Source organism: Geotrypetes seraphini, chromosome 6 (genome assembly GCF_902459505.1).
Source record: "Geotrypetes seraphini chromosome 6, aGeoSer1.1, whole genome shotgun sequence".
Lineage (NCBI taxonomy): Eukaryota > Metazoa > Chordata > Amphibia > Gymnophiona > Dermophiidae > Geotrypetes > Geotrypetes seraphini.
The window spans coordinates 224,088-243,126 of record NC_047089.1 but is presented as its reverse complement, the minus strand read 5'-3'; the positions used below and the strand labels follow the sequence as shown (position 1 = coordinate 243,126).

Genomic DNA, 19,039 nt, shown 5'->3' with positions numbered 1-19,039 from the left:
CTAATGTAATGTAATCTATTGTTTATTTGATTGATAGTTATACTATAATTTTACTTATATCTTGAACATTTAATTGAAAAAGGGAATGATGCTTTAATACTTATTGATTGATGGAGCATCAGACCTGGAAACAGCATTCAGGAGAGACTCCTACACAAGCCTTTCTGAACTAGTGGAGAACTAGAGACCACAGTCTGGGAGCCATTTCTGCATGATTACAGTTTTTCTGCTTTAACAAGTATATGCCAACTTTAAGTAATTTAAGCTTTATGGACATTAAATACAATGATTGACTCATAAGTCATAGCAACTATTTTTTTCTCTCGAAAATGCACCCAATACTGGAAATCTAATATATACGTTTGAAAGTGTGTGACATGTACTTATTAATGTTGCCACCAGATGAGAGATGAGTACAGCGGTCTCTGGTAAAGGAGAAACAAAAAACATAACATTTGAAATGATCATTTTATTACAGTGTACAACATGAACAACAAAGTACAAGTACAAACTGTAATGTATGGTTTGTTGGGGAAAAACCAGAAAGAAATCATCAACAAATGTTCCCTGACCAGTAAAGAATTCAGCTACTTCTTCACAGAGAAAATAATGAAGCTACAGAAAGGCAATGGCCTAAATAACAATAGATTAAAAGACACAGAGATGTAGAAATGAGACACAAAATGGAAGAGTTTGAACCCTTCCCAGAGATTCAGGTGAAGAAATTTCTGAGAAGAGTGAAACCGGGCCCACCATCCATCAAAACATGCACAATACACCCAATGAGAGCTCAAAGGCCCCGGACTCTCCTACCTCAAGGACCTTATCAATGAATCATTACAGTCCGGACATCTTCCACTTACACAGAAACTCTCAGTCATTAGGCCCATCCTGAAGAGTAAAGAAAAAGACCTAGAAGATCCCTCCAACTACAGACCGGTAGCCAACCAACTGTGGATATCTAAACTAATAGACAAACTAGACGACATCACCAGCAAAGATACGACAGAATTTATTAGCTTCCTCACCTCCCTGGGCCTCCCCCACCCTGCACCATCCCCAACCCATGAAAAGGGTCACACACTAGACCTCATTAGCTTCCTCGATCTCACCTCTCACAAGACATCAGTTGACGACACTCGCTGGGAACATGTCCCCTGGTCTAACCACTTCTTAGGTGCTTTCTGTCTCCCCATCTTCATGTCGCATCTTGGGGCTCCACCCAGCATCTCCTACCCCATTACCTTCCGCAAAAAAATTACAAGCGACCTGTTCTGGTCTAAATTTCTCAACCTATCCTCCACTGCCCCTAAGCCTACAGACTCAGGTACTAACTGGCATAACTGGGTCACTCTCTCCGAATCTACCTACCACTCCCTCGCCCCTCTCTCCACTAAATCCATCTCCTACCCTCACAAGGCCCCTTGGTACCTCCTTTACCACAGAGAACTAAAACAGAAATGTCGTGCTCTGGAACGCATATGGAAAAAATCAAAATGCCCCATAGACAGACAGTCCTGGAGAGTCGATATTAAGCTGTACAATACAGCGCTAAAAAAAGCAAGGAAGAACTTCTACGGTGACAAAATCTCCAGATCCAGCAATCAAAGTAGTACACTATTCAACATCTGGCGCTCCCTAACCTCCAAAAGAGACCCCACCCTGCTCCCCTCTTCTCCCTCAGCCGACGTTCTAGTAAAATTCTTTAACGATAAGGTCTCTACCCTGAGATGCTCCTTCCCTCCCTCAGTCTCCTACTACTCCCTGGTACCCACTGACTCCATTCCCACCCTAACGGTCTCCAACCCTATCCCAGCTGACAGATCTTGGACTACCTTTGAACACGTATCAGAATCCCTGGTCCTCAAACTCTGCCTCAAACTGAAATCCTGTAACTGCTCCTTGGACCCATTCACCTCCTACCTATATGAGAATATTCACGCACAGGCCATCTCTTCTATCACTAACCTCATAAACTCTGCCCTTCATTTGGGCCTTTTCTCCCCAGAAATGGGTCTTATTGCCTTGACCCCACTACTGAAAAAATCTGACCTTGACCCTTCCATACCTTCCAGCTACTGCCCAATTGCAAATATCTATCATTTCTACCCAACTCTCATCATACTTAGAGAGATTCTCTATTCTCCTACCCTATCAATATGGCTTTCATCCCAACTTCAGCACCGAATCCCTACTGTTCTCCGATATCAAAGGTTCAACAACTTCATTCATGAAACAAGTTCGCCGTCCTCCTACAATTTGACCTTTCTGCTGCTTTCGACGTTGTCCACCACGACATTCTTGTTTACCAACTCTCTGAGATAGGCATTGACTCCACAGTCCTAGACTGGTTCTCAAAATTCCTCTGCTCTCGTTCTTACATTGTCAGCATGAATGGCACCACATCCTCCCCCTGGAAACCGAATTGTGGAGTCCCGCAAGGCTCTCCCCTATTTCCTATCCTTTTCAACATTTATATGTCCTCCCTCAAACTCCTCCATCTATCCCCCCTTGAAACAATTTACACTTACGCTGACGACATCCTCGTCCTCTTCGAGACCGATTCGAACCTCACCAACCTGTCTAAAACATATCCTCCTGTATACTAAACCTACAATCCTGGGCCCATACTGTGCAAATGAAATTGAACGAGTCCAAAACAAGACTTCTCTGGCTCGGCCCAAAACTAGACCAACTACCCACCTCCGTCCCACTGCCCTCTGGCTCCACTCTGCAGCTTGAGTTTTCGAGTAACGTTCTGGGCGTCATCATTGATTCCACTTTGTCCTTCAACGACCACCTCCAATCCTTGGAAAAAAATGCTTTTTCAGCCTTCATATGCTGAGGAAAGTTAGATCCTGCTTCCCATTTTACCCTCCTTGTCTAATCCATCATCCTTTCCAGATTAGACTACTGCAACTCTATCTACTTAAGCCTAACTAAGAAAAACCTTCATAGACTTCAGCGGATTCAGAATGCCACAGCCAAGCTCATCTTCGCTAAAAGTAAATTTGACCATGTCTCTCCACTCCTGTCCAAATTTCACTGGCTTCCGATAATTGCCAGGGTCCACTTTAAATGTGCCTGTCTAGCTTTCAAGATCCTCCACGGTATCCTCCCTCCCTTTATCCCTCTTACTTGGAATTCTTCAAACCCTAACTCCACTAGACCCCCCCCACAAATTAAAACTTTCCTTCCCCTCACTAAAAGGCATTACCCATTCAGGAAAGCAGGGAACCTCCCTCCCCTTCAGAATCACTGAGCTCTGGAACAGCCTTGCCTCCCCTCTTCGGAACTTGAGCTCTCTCCAAGTTTTCCTCAAGCATCTGAAAACCTGGCTTTTCTCAAAAATGTAAGCCTTTCTCCAACTTTGGTATCCCAAGTCCTCAAAATCTCTTCATATCTTGCTTCCCTAGTCCTCTAAATATTCCTCATTCTTCGACCTCTAACCCTACAAACAAATGATAAAAGACAAACGTAAAGCATTCTACTCAATTAAAATCAACTCATCTTGTAATGGTTCACAAGGAATCACTACAAAAGAGCTATTCAACCTGATCACAAATTTATTTGACACCGCTCGCTATACCACACCCACACACAACTCTAAGTTACCCTCTGCAAATGACTTAGCACTACACTTCGATTCGAAAATTAAAAACCTTAGCATTCATTGTTCAACAAACGACCCAAGTGATCATCCGATACCTATCACCCAAGGAAATGATACACCGGCACACATGATCTGGAGCTCCTTTCAAGATTTAGAGTGGAACAATTACAACAGACTATATAACAAATACTCTAAATCCTATTGCGTTCTGGACTCATGCCCCCCAGAAACCATGAAAGCGGCACCTTTAGTATTTAAACTATCGTTGATGCAATATTTGGCTTATAACCTAAAAACTGGGAAGTTCCTCTCTAATAATGGTCACATAATAATAACTCCAATTCTAAAAATTCGAAAAGAATCTTCAGCTATAATATCCAACTACAGACCAGTAGCATCCATTCCGTTTATTGTAAAAATTATGGAGGGATTGGTACACACCCAACTAATGGATTATCTGGATCAGTTCTCTCTCCTACATGAAACTCAATCCGGTTTTAGACTGTTATTCAGTACTGAGACAGTAATTGCGGCTATTTTAGACAATCTGCGCCTACTGTTTAGTAAGGCCTTAATGCCCTGGTTATGCAATTCGATATGAGTTCTGCCTTTGATCTAGTAGACCATGGAAAACTACTGCAATGCCTAGACGCCATTGGTATCAGGGACGAGGTGCTGAATTGGTTCCGTGGCTTCCTTATGTCCCGTACTTATCAAGTACATTTTAATTATGAACTTTCAGATATCTGGAGCAATCCATCTGGTGTGCCACAAGGGTCTCCGCTATCTCCATTGCTCTTCAACGTCTACATGTCCTCACTAGGCACGCAGCTAACCCAGTTAGAGATAAAACTATTTAGTTATGCAGATGATTTTACAATCATCATCCCATTCGTTAATTCTATTTCTGAAACTATTCCTAAAGCTTCAGAAGCCATAAACGTGATGGAGCACTGGATGACAACCTTTAGGCTCAAACTTAATTCAGAAAAGACAACTTTCTTCATTGCTTCGCCACATCCGCTTGACACCAAATCACCACTATGTATCAATAATCTTAATTACCCTATCCAACCTACCATAAAGATACTAGGTGTAACTTTGGATCAGTGCCTAACCATGAGAGACCAGGTGGACTCCTTGACCAGAAAGGGATTTTTCACTCTCTGGAAACTCAGATCCATTAAAGCTTATTTTGATACAGCGGCATTCAGAACCCTAGTCCAATCCCTCATACTGAGTCTATTTGACTACTGTAACATCGCCTATTTAGCAATTTCCCAAAAGAACGTGCAGCGTTTACAATTGATGCAAAATGCAGCGGTCAAACTGATCTTTGGGCTGAGGAAGTTTGACCACGTGACACCCTACTACCGGCAGCTGCATTGGTTGCCAATGGAGGCGTGCATAAAGTTTAAATTTGCCTGCTTCTGCTTCAAAGCACTACACGGACTTGTCCCTAAATATATAACTGACCTTTTTGTCTTCTCAGCCAACAGACACAAGAGAAGCTCACATTCCAACTTCGTTTCCCCCCCAGTGAGAGGTTGTAAACTGAAAAAACACCATGAACATCTTCTCTCGCACCAAGCAGCATCATGGGGTAAAGACCTAGAACAATTGCTTTCGCCCACTACTTATGAGGAATTTAGGAAACGTCTGAAAACACACCTGTTCCTAAAGTATCTAGACAACTGATCCTCTCTTCTCTTTCCCCTCTATAGCGATTAACTTGTTCTATTGATCACTCTCTCCTCAAAAATGGATTTCCTGTCCTATTAACCCTCTTTCTCCCTCCCCTCTTAAAGTCAATCAATTTGTACCTTTGCTTAATCTTTGTAAACCGCATAGAACTTCACGGTATTGCGGTATATAAGCTGTTATTATTATTATTATTTATTGTAGTTCCGTCCTATTACATCTCCTGTAAACCGTGCCGAGCTCCACGAACATGGAGAAGATGCGGTATAACCTAAGGATTAGATTAGATTAGATTAAACTAGCCTGCCAATAAATATCAGACTTCCTAGAAAGCTCATCGAAGCTAGACCAGGCCCAATCAGAGTTCAGAAGATACCTGAGCACAGAAACTGTGCTAGTAGCAGTACAGGATTTCATCCTCAAATACCATGTGAAAGGAGAAGACGTACTGCTGGGGTTCCTGGACCTCTCGGCAGTCTTTGACCTAGTAGAATACACACTGCTAAAATCAAGATGCATAGAATTGGGCCTCAAAGGTAAAGTCATGGTATGGATAGAATCCTTTCTAGCCAAAAGCCTAACGAGGGTAGAATGGCAGGGAAATGCAAGCAACTGGAAAGAAAGACATAGGGGTCCCACAGGGATCCGCTATATCACCCACGCTGTTCAACATCTTCCTCCAACGACTGGGGAAATTCATCAGAAAACTAGGATGGGAATGCAACATCTACGTGGACAACGTCCAACTGATCATCCTGCTGAAGAAACAGGACACGAAGACTAAACGGTGGATCAAGAAAGGCCTAGAGAAAATCTTTGGATAGTTCCAAATGGACTAGTAGCTAACAAGGATAAAACAGAACTACTTATAATTAACCAATGGGGAGGAAATAGCCCGAGATACCAACTATCTCTGAATAGCAATACTATAAAATCATCCACGGAAAGGGTGAGGAACCTAAGATTATGGCTCAACCCGAACCTAGACATGGCGTTACAGATCAAATGCATCATGAAAAATGCTTATGGCAAACTCTACTAGGTTAGAGGACTTAAACCTTACCTCACCCATCAAGTGATGTCCAATGTAATAATGTAACCCTGGTGCTCTCAATCTTTGACTATTGCAATGCAATCCTGCTAGGCATTCATAAGAACATAAAAATTGCCGCTACTAGGTCAGACCAGCAGTCTGCTCACACGGTGGCCCTTAGGTCAAAGACCAGTGCCCTAACTGAGATTAGCTTTACCTGCGTACGTTCTGGTTCAGCAGGAACATGTCTAACTTTATCTTGAATCCCTGGAGGATGTTTTCCCCTCTAACAGCCTCCAGAAGAGCGTTCCAGTTTTCCATCACTCTCTGGGTGAAGAAGAACTTTCTTACATTTATACAGAATCTGTCCCCTTTTAACTTTAAAGAGTGCTCTCTCGTTCCCTCTACCTTGGAGAGAGTGAACAACCTGTTTCTATCTACTAAGTCTATTCCCTTCATTATCTTGAATGTTTCGATCATGTTCCCTCTCAGCCTCCTCTTTTCAAGGGAGAAGAGGCCCAGTTTCTCTAATCTCTCACTGTACGGCAACTCCTCCAGCCCCTTAACCATTTGCTCTTCTCTGGACCCTTTCGAGTAGTACTGTGTCCTTCTTCATTTACGGCGACCAGTGCTGGATGCAGTATTCCAAGTGGGCGCGTACCATGGCTCGGTACAGCTGCATGATAACCTTCTCCAATCTGCTCGTGATCCCCTTCTTAATCATTCCTAATATTCTGTTCGCCCTTTTCGCAGCCGCTGGGCTGGGCATTGCGCGGACGGCTTCATCGACTTGTCAACCAGTACTCCCAGGTCTCTTTCCTGGGGGGTCTCTCCGAGTACCATACCAGACATCCTGTATTCATGTATAAGATTTTTGTTACCAACATGTATCACCTTACACTTATCCACGTTAAACCTCATTTGCCATGTCGCAGCCCATTTCTCAAGCGTGTTTATGTCACGTTGCAGGTCTTCGCAATCCTTCTGCGTCTTCACCACTCTGAATAACTTCGTATCATCCGCAAATTTAATCACTTCGCTCGTCATACCAATTTCCAGGTTGTTTATAAATATGTTGAAGAGCACGGGTCCAAGGTTTCTGCTGGGAATATTGAGGTAGATAAGTACCACCCCACTACTGAAAGAGTTACACTGGCTCCCAATTGAAAGCAGGGTAAAATTCAAGATCTTGTTGCTGGCACACAAAATTGTTCATCTCTCAAAACCGCAATATCTAGCAGCCAGCCTACATTACCATACATCAGCACACATCCTGCTCTCGAGCCAAGAATGCCTGTTGGAAATGCCTTCCTTCAGAGACATCAAATACAAAAGCATTAGGACAAGAATATTCTCGGTGATGACTCCAAGATGGTGCAACTCCCTTCCATAGGAATTAATACTAGAAAAGGACACCGGAAAGTTCAAGAAAGTGATAAAGATCATCCTCTTCACAGACTACTTTAACTAGTAAAGTAGCATAGAGGAGATACAAAGCAATCCATCTGGACAAGAGAACAACTAAATCCAGCAGACTTCTGGTCACACTACACTTTCATCTCCAACTCCGATGTAGACCCCAATTTCCACCTAAACTGGGAAAAATTTAGCGACCAAGTTCTTAACACCACTGCCCCTCTTAGACTTCGCTCGAAAACACTTCGCCCCTCAAACAGCTGGTTTGACGCGGACCTCCTGACCATAAAACGAGAAGTTCGGAAACATGAAAGAATCTGGTGTAAATCAGGGACTGACTTAAGACAGACTCACCTGGCGACTAAAAGTCAAAGAATACAAAAAACTGATCATCGATAAGCGCAGTAAATACTACTCCCAACTAATAAACTCCCCTTCTCTAAACAGTAAAGCACTTTTTAGACTAGTTAACTCTCTACTCGATATAGACTCTCACAAACGCCCCATCTCCGTCCTCCCGCCCTCCGCTATCACTCTAGCCGACCACTTCGCCAACAAAATCCACACTCTAAAACTGTCTCTTATAACTCCCAGCCCCGAACCTCCACCCAACCTACTTACAACAGATACTGAAGGTTCAAGAGCCGACATGTCCTGGACCTCCTTTGAAAATCCTGACTGGAATCTATTCCTCAAACTTTATTCTAAATACGCCAACTCCAACTGCCTATTAGACACCTGTCCTCCCACCATCATGAAATCCGCCCCCCCCTCATTCAAAGCAGAACTATTCAACTGGGTATCTCTATGCCTATCCACTGGACACTTCCCGACTGAACTTGGCCACATCCTCATCTCCCCTATCCCTAAACACCCCAAGGAACCAATCTCTTCCATCACCAACTACAGACCCATCGCCAACATACCACTCTTCCAAAAACTCATGGAAGGCCTTGTCAACAACGACCTCACGAAATACCTTGACAAGTACAACATTCTTCACGACTCCCAGTCCGGTTTCAGACAAAACCATAGCACAGAAACAATCTTAACTGCCCTGACAAGTTACCTCCTCCACCTGTTCTCACTGGGCAAAAGCGCCCTGATACTCCAATTCGATCTGAGCAGCGCCTTCGACCTAGTCGACCACGACATTATGCTCCGGTGCCTTGACTCCATCGGTATCTCTGGCCAAGTAATAAACTGGTTCACAGGTTTCCTAAGTAACCGTACCTACCAGGTCCATAGTAATGGAGCCTTCTCCCACCACTGGCGTAACCCTTGTGGAGTCCCACAAGGCTCTCCTCTTTCCCCCTCCCTATTCAATATTTACCTGGCCCCTCTGGCACGATCCCTAGCCGACTCAAACCTAAAATCGTTCATATATGCAGACGACATCACCATCATTGTTCCCATCACCTCACTCACTCTAGAAACGGAACAACTCATCTCTTCTATCCTCACCAAGTTAGAAATATGGACCTCCAAATTCAAATTAAAACTGAATCCTGAAAAAACCAAAATTTTCCTAGCGAGTCCAAACCATAAATTAACAAACACCTCCCTCAAACTGAATGGACTAGATTACCCTATCCTACCCACCATAAAAATCCTTGGAGTCATCCTGGACCGCACTCTAACCTTCGATGACCATACCAGTGCCCAGGTGAAAAAATGTTTCTGCACCCTCTGGAAACTGCGCACCATCAAACGTTACTTCGACCACCAAGCCTTCCGACTACTCGTTCAATCTCTGGTGCTAAGCATATTAGACTACTGCAACATTATTTACCTCGGAACCTATAAAAACACCATCAAACGTCTAAGAATAGTCCAAAATGCAGCCGTCCGCCTCATTTACGATCTCAAAAAATATGACCATGTCAGCCCCTACTACACCAAACTCCACTGGCTCCCAGTTGAGGCAAGGATCATCTTTAAGTTCGCCTGCCTTTGTTTCAAAACTCTAACTGGCTCCTCCCCAATCTACCTGTCTGAGCATCTTGAAATAGCAGGCCCCTCTCGCACACGAAACGCCCATTTATTCACCTTTCCCTCCCTAAAAGGCTGCCTCTATAAGAGATTCATTGATAGAACCCTAGCATTCCAAGCGGGCAAATGGAACAATTGCCTAACTGACCTCATCTCCAACTCCCCGCCTTATCACCTGTTCAGGAAGTCACTAAAAACCTTCCTCTTCGACAAATTCCACTAACTCTGCCTTCCCTCCTTCCCTGCTCCCTCCCTACCTCGATATGACCCACTTACCCAATCTCAGTTTTGATCTAAAGGCCCCTCAGGCCTCCATAGCATATGCCTTTTCACGGCCTTATATTCAACATCGCTGTAAATGTAACACCGTTATAATTTGTAACATCGCTGTAAATGTACAGCCTCTTCTTAGCACATGCCTTTTCACTGCCATATATGCAACATCGCTGTAATTGTAAAAACGCTGTAATATGTAACTTCACTGTAAATGTATGTAACTTCGCTTTTAATTTTCACTGCCATTTATGTAACTTCGCTGTAAATGTAACTTCGCTGTAAATGTACAGTCTCTTCTATTGTTAACCGCATAGAACTTCCATGGTATTGCGGTATACAAGAATAAAGTTATTATTATTATTATTATAGCTGGCAGTCCCCATTAGGAACACAACAAAGAACACGATACAGGTATTATGTGTGCAAATAAGTAGGATTCAGTATGAACATAGTACACGATACTAGTATTATGACAGTAACTATTCTCATTCATGGAACAACCCATGTGGTGTGCCCCAAGGTTCTCCGCTATCGCCTACCTTATTCAACATCTACTTTTCCCCTTTAGGACAATTTTACCACTGAAATTTTAAACCAGATATCTTCTATTATGACTCAGATAGAACAGTGGACAATTAATTTCAAACTGAAACTCAGTACGGAAAAGACCAAACTTTTCTTGGCTAGTCCCAACAACAAAATAATAAACTCATTGCTTCATCTTAATGGTCATGACTACCCAATTATTAAATCTATCAAAATTCTGGGAGTCACACTAGACCAACATTTAACACTAGCAGAACACATGAACTTAGTGGTACAAAAATGCTTTTTTATATTGTGGAAATGAAGAACCATAAAAAAATATTTTGATCCTTTATCGTTCAGACTATTGGTGCAGGCATTAGTTTTATCTATTTTAGACTATTGTAACATCTACAATAGTCTAAAATAGGAGCACCCAAAAAAATTCTAATGAAATTAAGGATAATTCAGAATACAACTGTTCGATTGATTTTTGGTTTAAAAAAAAAAACATAATGAAAAAGAATATATAACTCCCACTTATTCAGAGAAGTTCACTCACTATCTAACTTAATTTTTTATCTATCTCAGTTTGATTATTTATATGGGAAACAGCCTCAGAAATGGAGCCTACGCGCAGTCACAGACTGAAAAGATCAGCGTAGTTGCTATGCTCCTTGCTCCAGTCATTGGCCACAAAAAAACCGTTAATTTTTTTAAATATATTTTTTCAATATTATTCACTTAATGTGCCATAAAATATGTAATTTTTTTAAAACTAGTATAATTCAGGTATATTCTATGTTTCCTTTCTTATTGTGTGCACAACTCCATTTAGACTGAAAAAAGTGACTGGAATATTACTTAACTTAATGTTTGGTCACAAAAAATGCCTCTCAACAGATGCCAACGCGGCCAGCGTTTTGCGGAGATGTACTTTAAACCACTGCTTCAGGGCCGGATTCATAAGCATTACACATTTTTCACTGCACTAGTCCGTCAACAGTTTTTTGAAAACTGTTGACGGACTGCGAAATGCTGGCCGCGTTGGCATCTGTTGAGAGGCATTTTTTGTGACCAAACATTAAGTTAAGTAATATTCCAGTCACTTTTTTCAGTCTAAATGGAGTTGTGCACACAATAAGAAAGGAAACATAGAATATACCTGAATTATACTAGTTTTAAAAAAATGACATATTTTATGGCACATAAAGTGAATAATATTGAAAAAATATATTTTAAAAAATTAACGGGTTTTTTGTGGCCGATGGCTGGAGCAAGGAGCATAGCAACTACGCTGATCTTTTCAGTCTGTGACTGCGTGTAGGCTCCATTTCTGAGGCTGTTTCCCATATAAATAATCAAACTGAGATAGATAAAAAATTAAGTTAGAGAGTGAGTGCACTTCTCTGAATAAGTGGGAGTTATATATTCTTTTTCATTATATTTTGATTATACACACCACTTGGGTTAGTTTAGTTAGGTTAAAAAAAACCAACCATATTATCGTTTACTTCATTGGCTGCCTTTGGAGGCAAGAGTATTATTCAAATATTCCTGTATCTGCTTTAAGGTGATATCGGGATTGTCTCCAGCTTACCTTTTTCCTCATTTTGTGTTGCATAGACCATCAAGTGAAACTAGAAACTTCTACTTATTTGCTTATCCAAAAATTAATGGGCGTAGATATAAGACCTTCTTAGATAGGACCCTAGCATTTCAAGCTGGTAGGCAACAATCTTGGTTAGGTAAATGTATTCAGCAAGCTATGTTATCCTATTGCTGTTTTTGGAAATTAATTAAGACCATTTTGTTCGATAAGTTCATTACTTAATGAGAGTTTTATTATTGAAATTCTACTTTACAAATATTTGTATTTTTTACTGTATTATTATATTTCACTGATTGTCCAGCTCTTTTTAGTGTAAACCGCCTAGAACTTTTGGTTATGGCGGTATAAAATAAAGTTATTATTATTATATACGTAGGATGATTATGGTATAAATGTGTCTGTATTGAAAACCATCTTAAAAAATGCTAACTCTGTATTGTAACACCTTTACAGAAGCTCATGTAAACTGCTTTGAATTGACTCCCCAGTCATTAGTAGCAGTATAGAAGCTTCCAATAAACAGTACACAAACTGTTTAACTGTTAACATTCTTCAAAGTAGTCTTCTAGGTTGTCCTGTGTGTCAACCAGTTCTTGAGGGACACACTGTGAATGAACAGTGTTATAAGTCATTTCTGCAGTATGGGAGAAACGTCCAGAACGGTTGCACAATGCCATAATCCTATATGACAACACTTTGAACGATGTTAACAGTTGAACATACTCACTCTCAAGCTGATTGTACGCTTGATTTAGTGAAACAGCTAACATTGATTACTTGTTTATTAATAAAACGATGATTTCAAATGTCATGTTTTTTTTGCTTCTCCCCTACCAGAGACTGCTGCACTCATCTCTCACCTGGTGGCAACATTAAGAAGTACATGTCACACACTTTTAAATGTATATGTTAGATTTCCAGTGTTGGCGCATTTTCGAGAGAGAAAAAATAGTTGCCATGACTTATGAATCAACCCTCGTATATTTCACAGACAGGGAACCAGTTCAAAGCATTATACTGAACTTCCCAATGAGATGAGTTATTACTGCCACTTACTGAGTGTTACTCCCTTACCTGTCTGTGAATTGATGAGGAAGTTGGGATCTTCATGGAGAAGACGGTAGGTTAATCTACTGTTCTGGCCAGAGTCCCTGTCCGTGGCTGTCACTCTGCCTACGCCAGTGCCTGGTGGCTGGTTCTCGGTAATGGTAAAGAAGTATCTGTCCTCATTCAGTTTTGGAGCATTGTCATTTTCATCAGTGATAGACACTCGGACTGTTGATGTTCCTGTCTTCTTCTGATCATTCCCACCACTGGATGCCAGCACAGTTAGTATGTAGAGATCTTTGGTTTCTCTGTCCAGCATGCTCTTCACAAACAGCCATCCACTTTCTGGTACAATGCCAAAGCTAGCAGCATCACCATCTGCACGCAAGTGGTATGTAATGTGAGGGCCTGTGGGGTCCTGAGGGCGTGCACAAACTTGCAGGAAACGCATGTTCACTGGCGTGGCCTCTGTCACCTCCACACGATAAGTTAGTGTGTCAAAGATGGGGCCACTGTCATTTTCAGCTTGCACATAGATCAGCAACGTGAAGCTAGCACTAAGCTGGGGCACACCACCGTCCCGTGCCACAATCTTCAACTCATAGCTAGCAGAGTTCTCATAGTGTAACATCCCAATTAATCGAACCTTCCCTGAGGAGCGCTCAAGGCTGAACATGCGGTCACTACCTGACAGAAGATCAAAGTGTACCTGGCCATTGGGACCACTATCACCATCCTTGACATGAAGTGTGTACACTGTGGTGCCCATCTCTGTGGCTTCAGGAAGCAGGATGGAGTCTGAGGGTGATGGGAAAGAAGGAGCATTATCATTAACGTCAGACACAGTAATTTTCACTCTGGTGTTGCTGTAAGCTGGAGGAGAACCACTGCGTGCCTGGACCTCCAGTATGATAGCAGGGTGACTCTCATGGTCCAAGGCAAGGCTAGTCAGAATGTGTCCTGTGCTGGAATCAATAGAGAAATATGCATTGGGATCCCCCGCAGAGATGGAATAAAAAACAGTGGCAGCGATCCCTAAAAGAGAGCAGAGGAAAAGATGAATAAGCCAGATAGAAATAGTAAAGTGAGGGAGTCACAATGAACTTGGCAAGGGAGGAGTGGTCTAGTGGTCACAGCAGAAGGCTGAAACCTGCTTCCCTTGAGAGCTGGGTATATTTCTTCACCCTCCTTTATCTGAATTACTAACTTAGACTATAAGCTCTCGTGGCTACTAAAGCTGAATGTAAAGCAGACTTGGAAACTCAAGTAATTAAATTCAAGCAAACCAAGTGAATAAAGAGCTATCATAACAGGGGAGGAGATGGGACACAGTGTCATTTTCATCACAGGCAGGGACATCACAGAAGGCATTGAAAAGAGCATATGCAGCAGCTGTGTAGATCCTTAACACTTCTTAGATTACAGAGTGATAATGTTATGTTAATCAGGTTTTCTATTTCGCCTTTACCTATTCAGTTCAAGGTCAGATTACATTACAAGAGGTTGGGTCAGTTACCCAGAAAGTTGCAATGGACAGATTGACAGACATTCAATAGAGTTGCTAGTACAGGTAGATCATGAAGTCAAACAGAGAAATCTCATGGGGATCTCACAGCTCTGCTCCATTCTAACATCTCCCTAGTTTCTTTAATAAAATAATTTAACAAGGGGATTATCAGAACACAGGTCACCGAGCCTTCCTATTGTGGTAGGGTTGCTGGTACTGGGATGCATCCTCTGGACGAGTGGTAGTTGGGTTGGGGTGGAAGGGAATTGGGGGGGGATGCTGTTGATTGTTGTATTATGTTCATTGATTGGAGTCTTGTTTATTGAAAATTTAGGCCTAGATTCACTAACAATAGCGACTCAATCGCTGTTGGCCAATTCTCTGACCGATCTTTGCCCCATTATTTCCTCTTTCTTTTAATTCCGATCATTTTCAGTCTACAAGGAATATACATAAATTTAAATTAATGTTCCCTGCCATTAAAGGGATTCAAACTTTAGGTAGGCTTTCACATGGTTAAAATTTGGAATGAGCTTCCTTCAGCTATGAGAACTCTCTCTTCGCTGACCTGTTTTAGAAAAACCTTGAAAATGTATCTATTTGCAAATTATCTTACTGATAATTGATAGAATTCCCTAGCTGACAACTCTCTGTTGATATTTACTGATTCTTCCTTTGTTATGACTGTTTATCTATGGTCTAAAGATAATGTTCTCTTAACCGGTTCGAGTCCCTCTGGGAATGATCTGATATATAAGACTAAAGATTAGATTAGATTAGATCTGTCAACAGCGTTGGATTCTCTATTAAGTTTGGATGCACTCAGTGAGAGATTGAATCGGGGCAGAGCCCTGACAGTAGTGACAGGAGAAGTAGCATCCTCTCACTGCTGTCAGGGCTTTTTTTTCGGCATTTTTTTTAATGGCACAGAATATCTGCTCATTAAAAAAAAAAGAAAGACCCCCCCACTGCTGCTGACGTGCCCCCCCCCCTCCCTGGAAAGAGGCAGGAGGGATGCCCACTCCCTCCTGCCCTCCCCCTCCCCTACCTTTCCACTGGGATCAGGAGGGTTGCCTCCTACTCCTCCGGTTCCTGTACCGCATCATCTGATGCACGGGGAGGGAACTAAGGCCCTGATTGGCTCAGGCGCCTCAGGCTCCTCAGCCAATCATGGCCTTAGGTCCCTCCCCATGCATCAGATGATGTGCTGGGGCGGGGCCTAAGGCCCGCATTCGCATCAGGCAGGGAAGGAGAAGGAGAGAAGAACTTTGTGGTTCCTCCTGCTCCAATGCTAGATGGAGGCCTGTGGAACAGGAGGGACTGAGTACCCCTTCCTGCTCAAAATTTTACTGGTAATGGGGTTCACATTTTGGGGGGAGGGAGTGAAGCGCTGATGGCAGTGCAATTTGTGAGGTGTGGGGGGCGCATTTGACAGCGCGTTTGGGAGGGTGAAGCGCCGATGGCAGTGCAATTTCTGGGGTGTGTGTGGGGGTATCTGTTGGCGCATTTGGAGGGGAGCCGTGTTTTTCTGACAGGCCTGCCTGTCTTTTATTCTTTTTTTTAATGGGACAGATATTTTGTCAAAAAACCGGCAGACCTGTCGGTAACATAGTTACTGACAGGTCTACAGCAGTCGGATTTTAGGATAGTAAAATCCGATTCAAAATAGCCAAGCAATTGTTAGTGAATCAATCGCTTGGCTATTTTGCATGGGGTTTTACTAATTTGCATGGGAAGATCGGATCGGAGCTGTAAATGATCGGAACAGAGGTTAGTGAATTGGGTCGGAGGGAAATCGGGTTGCAAAGGGGTCGTAAATCGATTGGTACATGATCAGTTTGCTTAGTGAATCTAGCCCATAATAAACTGTTTCAACACTAAAATAATTTAACAAATGACAAGTTAAAGTCAGAAATTAATAAGCTTAGTTACAAAGTGATCTAGAAAATGAGGTCATGGATGAAATGGCAATTAACATAGCATAGAATTAAAGCCATCTGAGTTGGCATCAATCTAAATTCTAAATTCAGTTTCACATATTCACACATAGGGCTCCTTTTACAAAGGCGTGGTAGCGGTTTAACACACGTAATACTGTGCGCTAAACCGCCAGACGCGCTAGTCGCTACCGCATCCTCTTGAATAGACGGTAGTTTTTGGCCAGTGCGGGGGTTAGCGCATGATGAAAAGTCACGCGTGTTAACCCCGCTAGCGCATCTTTGTAAAAGGAGCCCATAGACTAGGCAGTCATCAACAGGAGGGGAGATTGAAACATGATGCTTGGGGGGGGGGGGGGGGGGGCGGGGCGTGTGTGGACTCCACTTATGCAGGCCACAGCCGGATATTAGTTGGAACCCACATAAGTTCTGGTGGTCGTAGCAGTCGGGTGTAGCCCAGACAATGACTGCAAAGGCTCAAGCAATCTTGGCAATGAATGGGAGATTTGCATTAATACAATAGTTATTTGGATCTACATAACATAACATTTGAATTCCGCATTACCTTTCAGATCTATGCGGTTTAACAAAAGTAAAACACTGCTACAACACAGAATGAAATACATTTTCAATCTTTCAAAAATGTCCTAAATAAATAAGTCTTTAATAGTTTCCTAAAACTTTGATATGATGTAGATGTAAAAAACAATTGAAGAAAATCAGTATCTCAAGTAGTTGCTTGAAATGACAGTAGTCGATTATGATATCTGTTATAGCGGCAACTTTTGGGCGATGGAAAATCAAAATAAAAAAGGGAAGCTATTTGAGCAGAACATCTATGATTGGAAAAAATTAATTGATCAACTAAATAGGCTGGAACCATACCAGATATCACTTTGTAAGTTTCAAGTTTATTAAAAGTTTGTTGTACACGCAAAATCAAATACTTCAATGCGTATGACAATTTAAAATTAGGAGACAAAAATAAAACAATTTATACAAATAAACATACAGGGGCTCATAATCAAAAGAGAAAAACGTCCAAAAACCAGCCTAAGTCAGCACTTGGACGAACATTTCCCAAATACGTCCAAGTGCCGATAATAAAAACGGGTTTTGGACGTATTTCTAAACGACCTAGGCCCACATAGTGCCGCTGAATGACCAAAGCTAAATGGGGCATTTCAGGAGGAGTGTCCAGGCCGGAAGTTGGGCGGGACATGGGCTGGCTTAGACTTAGTCATACAGCATGTATAACCGAAAGTTATACAACCCACGATCGACGGAACTTGGACGTTGTGACTTAGACCATGTAAAACATGGTCTAAGTCACAAAAACCCACCTAAAGTCACCAGATAAGCACTGAAAACACATAATAGACCTCCACACACTACCCCAGTTATCCCCGATCCCCCCACCCCCATAAAAATATTAATCTCGCCTTTAAAATTCAGCCTCCAGACCATCATCATCTGGCTGATACTAACTACAGATAACTTAGAATCACCCACATCTTGTTTTATCAAAGTAATTTCTTTTTCATATTCTATTAACCTCCTCTCCACTTGCACTTGTTGAATATTCATTGTCTTCACCAAATTGGCTACCAGGTCCCACAAAGCGTCCAAAGTAACTTCTTGGGGTTTAACTATAATAGGATGTTGCAAATGTGAATATGAAAAGTTATGCTCACCGGCCAAGAGCTCTCCTCCACCTCCAGTTGCTTGAGTAGGTCCAGTTTCTGTTGTTACAGCAGCCCCGTCCATACTCGGGCTCTCCTGGAAAACCTGTGAGCCCGAGTCGGCTTCCCCCACACAGCTCTGCGAAGCCTCCAAGGGAGAACACATACCGACTTCCGGTAGGCTCTCAACCTCTGGAGAGCTGGTTGCTCGGGGATGCAAAGGAGATGGTCTGACGTTGGGGCTCAACGTGGTCTCCAAACTTCGCCGAGACGCCTCCATTCCGTTTGCCTGGAGTGTCTTTAGTTGCGGTGTCCCCGACGTTGTCATGATGCCCTGCATTCGCCTCAGCAGCGCTTCAATGTTACCGGAGGTAGGTGTTCTGGAGCGCTGTGATGCTCCTCCAGTGCTCCTTCCCCTCCTTTTTGGTATAATCAGGAACTTTATTTTTAAGGAAATGCTCCAAAAATGAGCTGGCAATTGTAGTCCACTCCAGCGTCTGCTCAGCGTCTGCTCAGCAGCTTGCTTCAGCGGCCATCTTGGATCAGATCTTCAGCCGGTTAGGTGTTTTAAAAGGTGCAGCTGCGGTGGCGACAGTGGATGGGTAGGTGTGTGGGTGTTTTAAAAGGTTCTGCGGGATGTTTTAAAATGGTGCGGGGGGATGTTAAAATTTGTACCTTCGCTCCATAAGACGCACCGA

The 19,039-nt window shown here is 42.5% G+C and overlaps 1 protein-coding gene across 2 annotated transcripts in view; it reads right to left on the bottom strand.

Annotated features, from left to right (window-relative positions):
- Positions 1-19,039, bottom strand: part of DCHS1 (dachsous cadherin-related 1) — a 309,730-nt gene that overhangs the window by 83,784 nt on the left and 206,907 nt on the right. For both annotated transcript variants that reach the window (XM_033949396.1, XM_033949395.1), the window contains exon 6: positions 13,243-14,250. In XM_033949396.1, the coding sequence (XP_033805287.1) occupies positions 13,243-14,250 (1,008 nt within the window). The remainder of the gene's footprint in view (positions 1-13,242; positions 14,251-19,039) is intronic.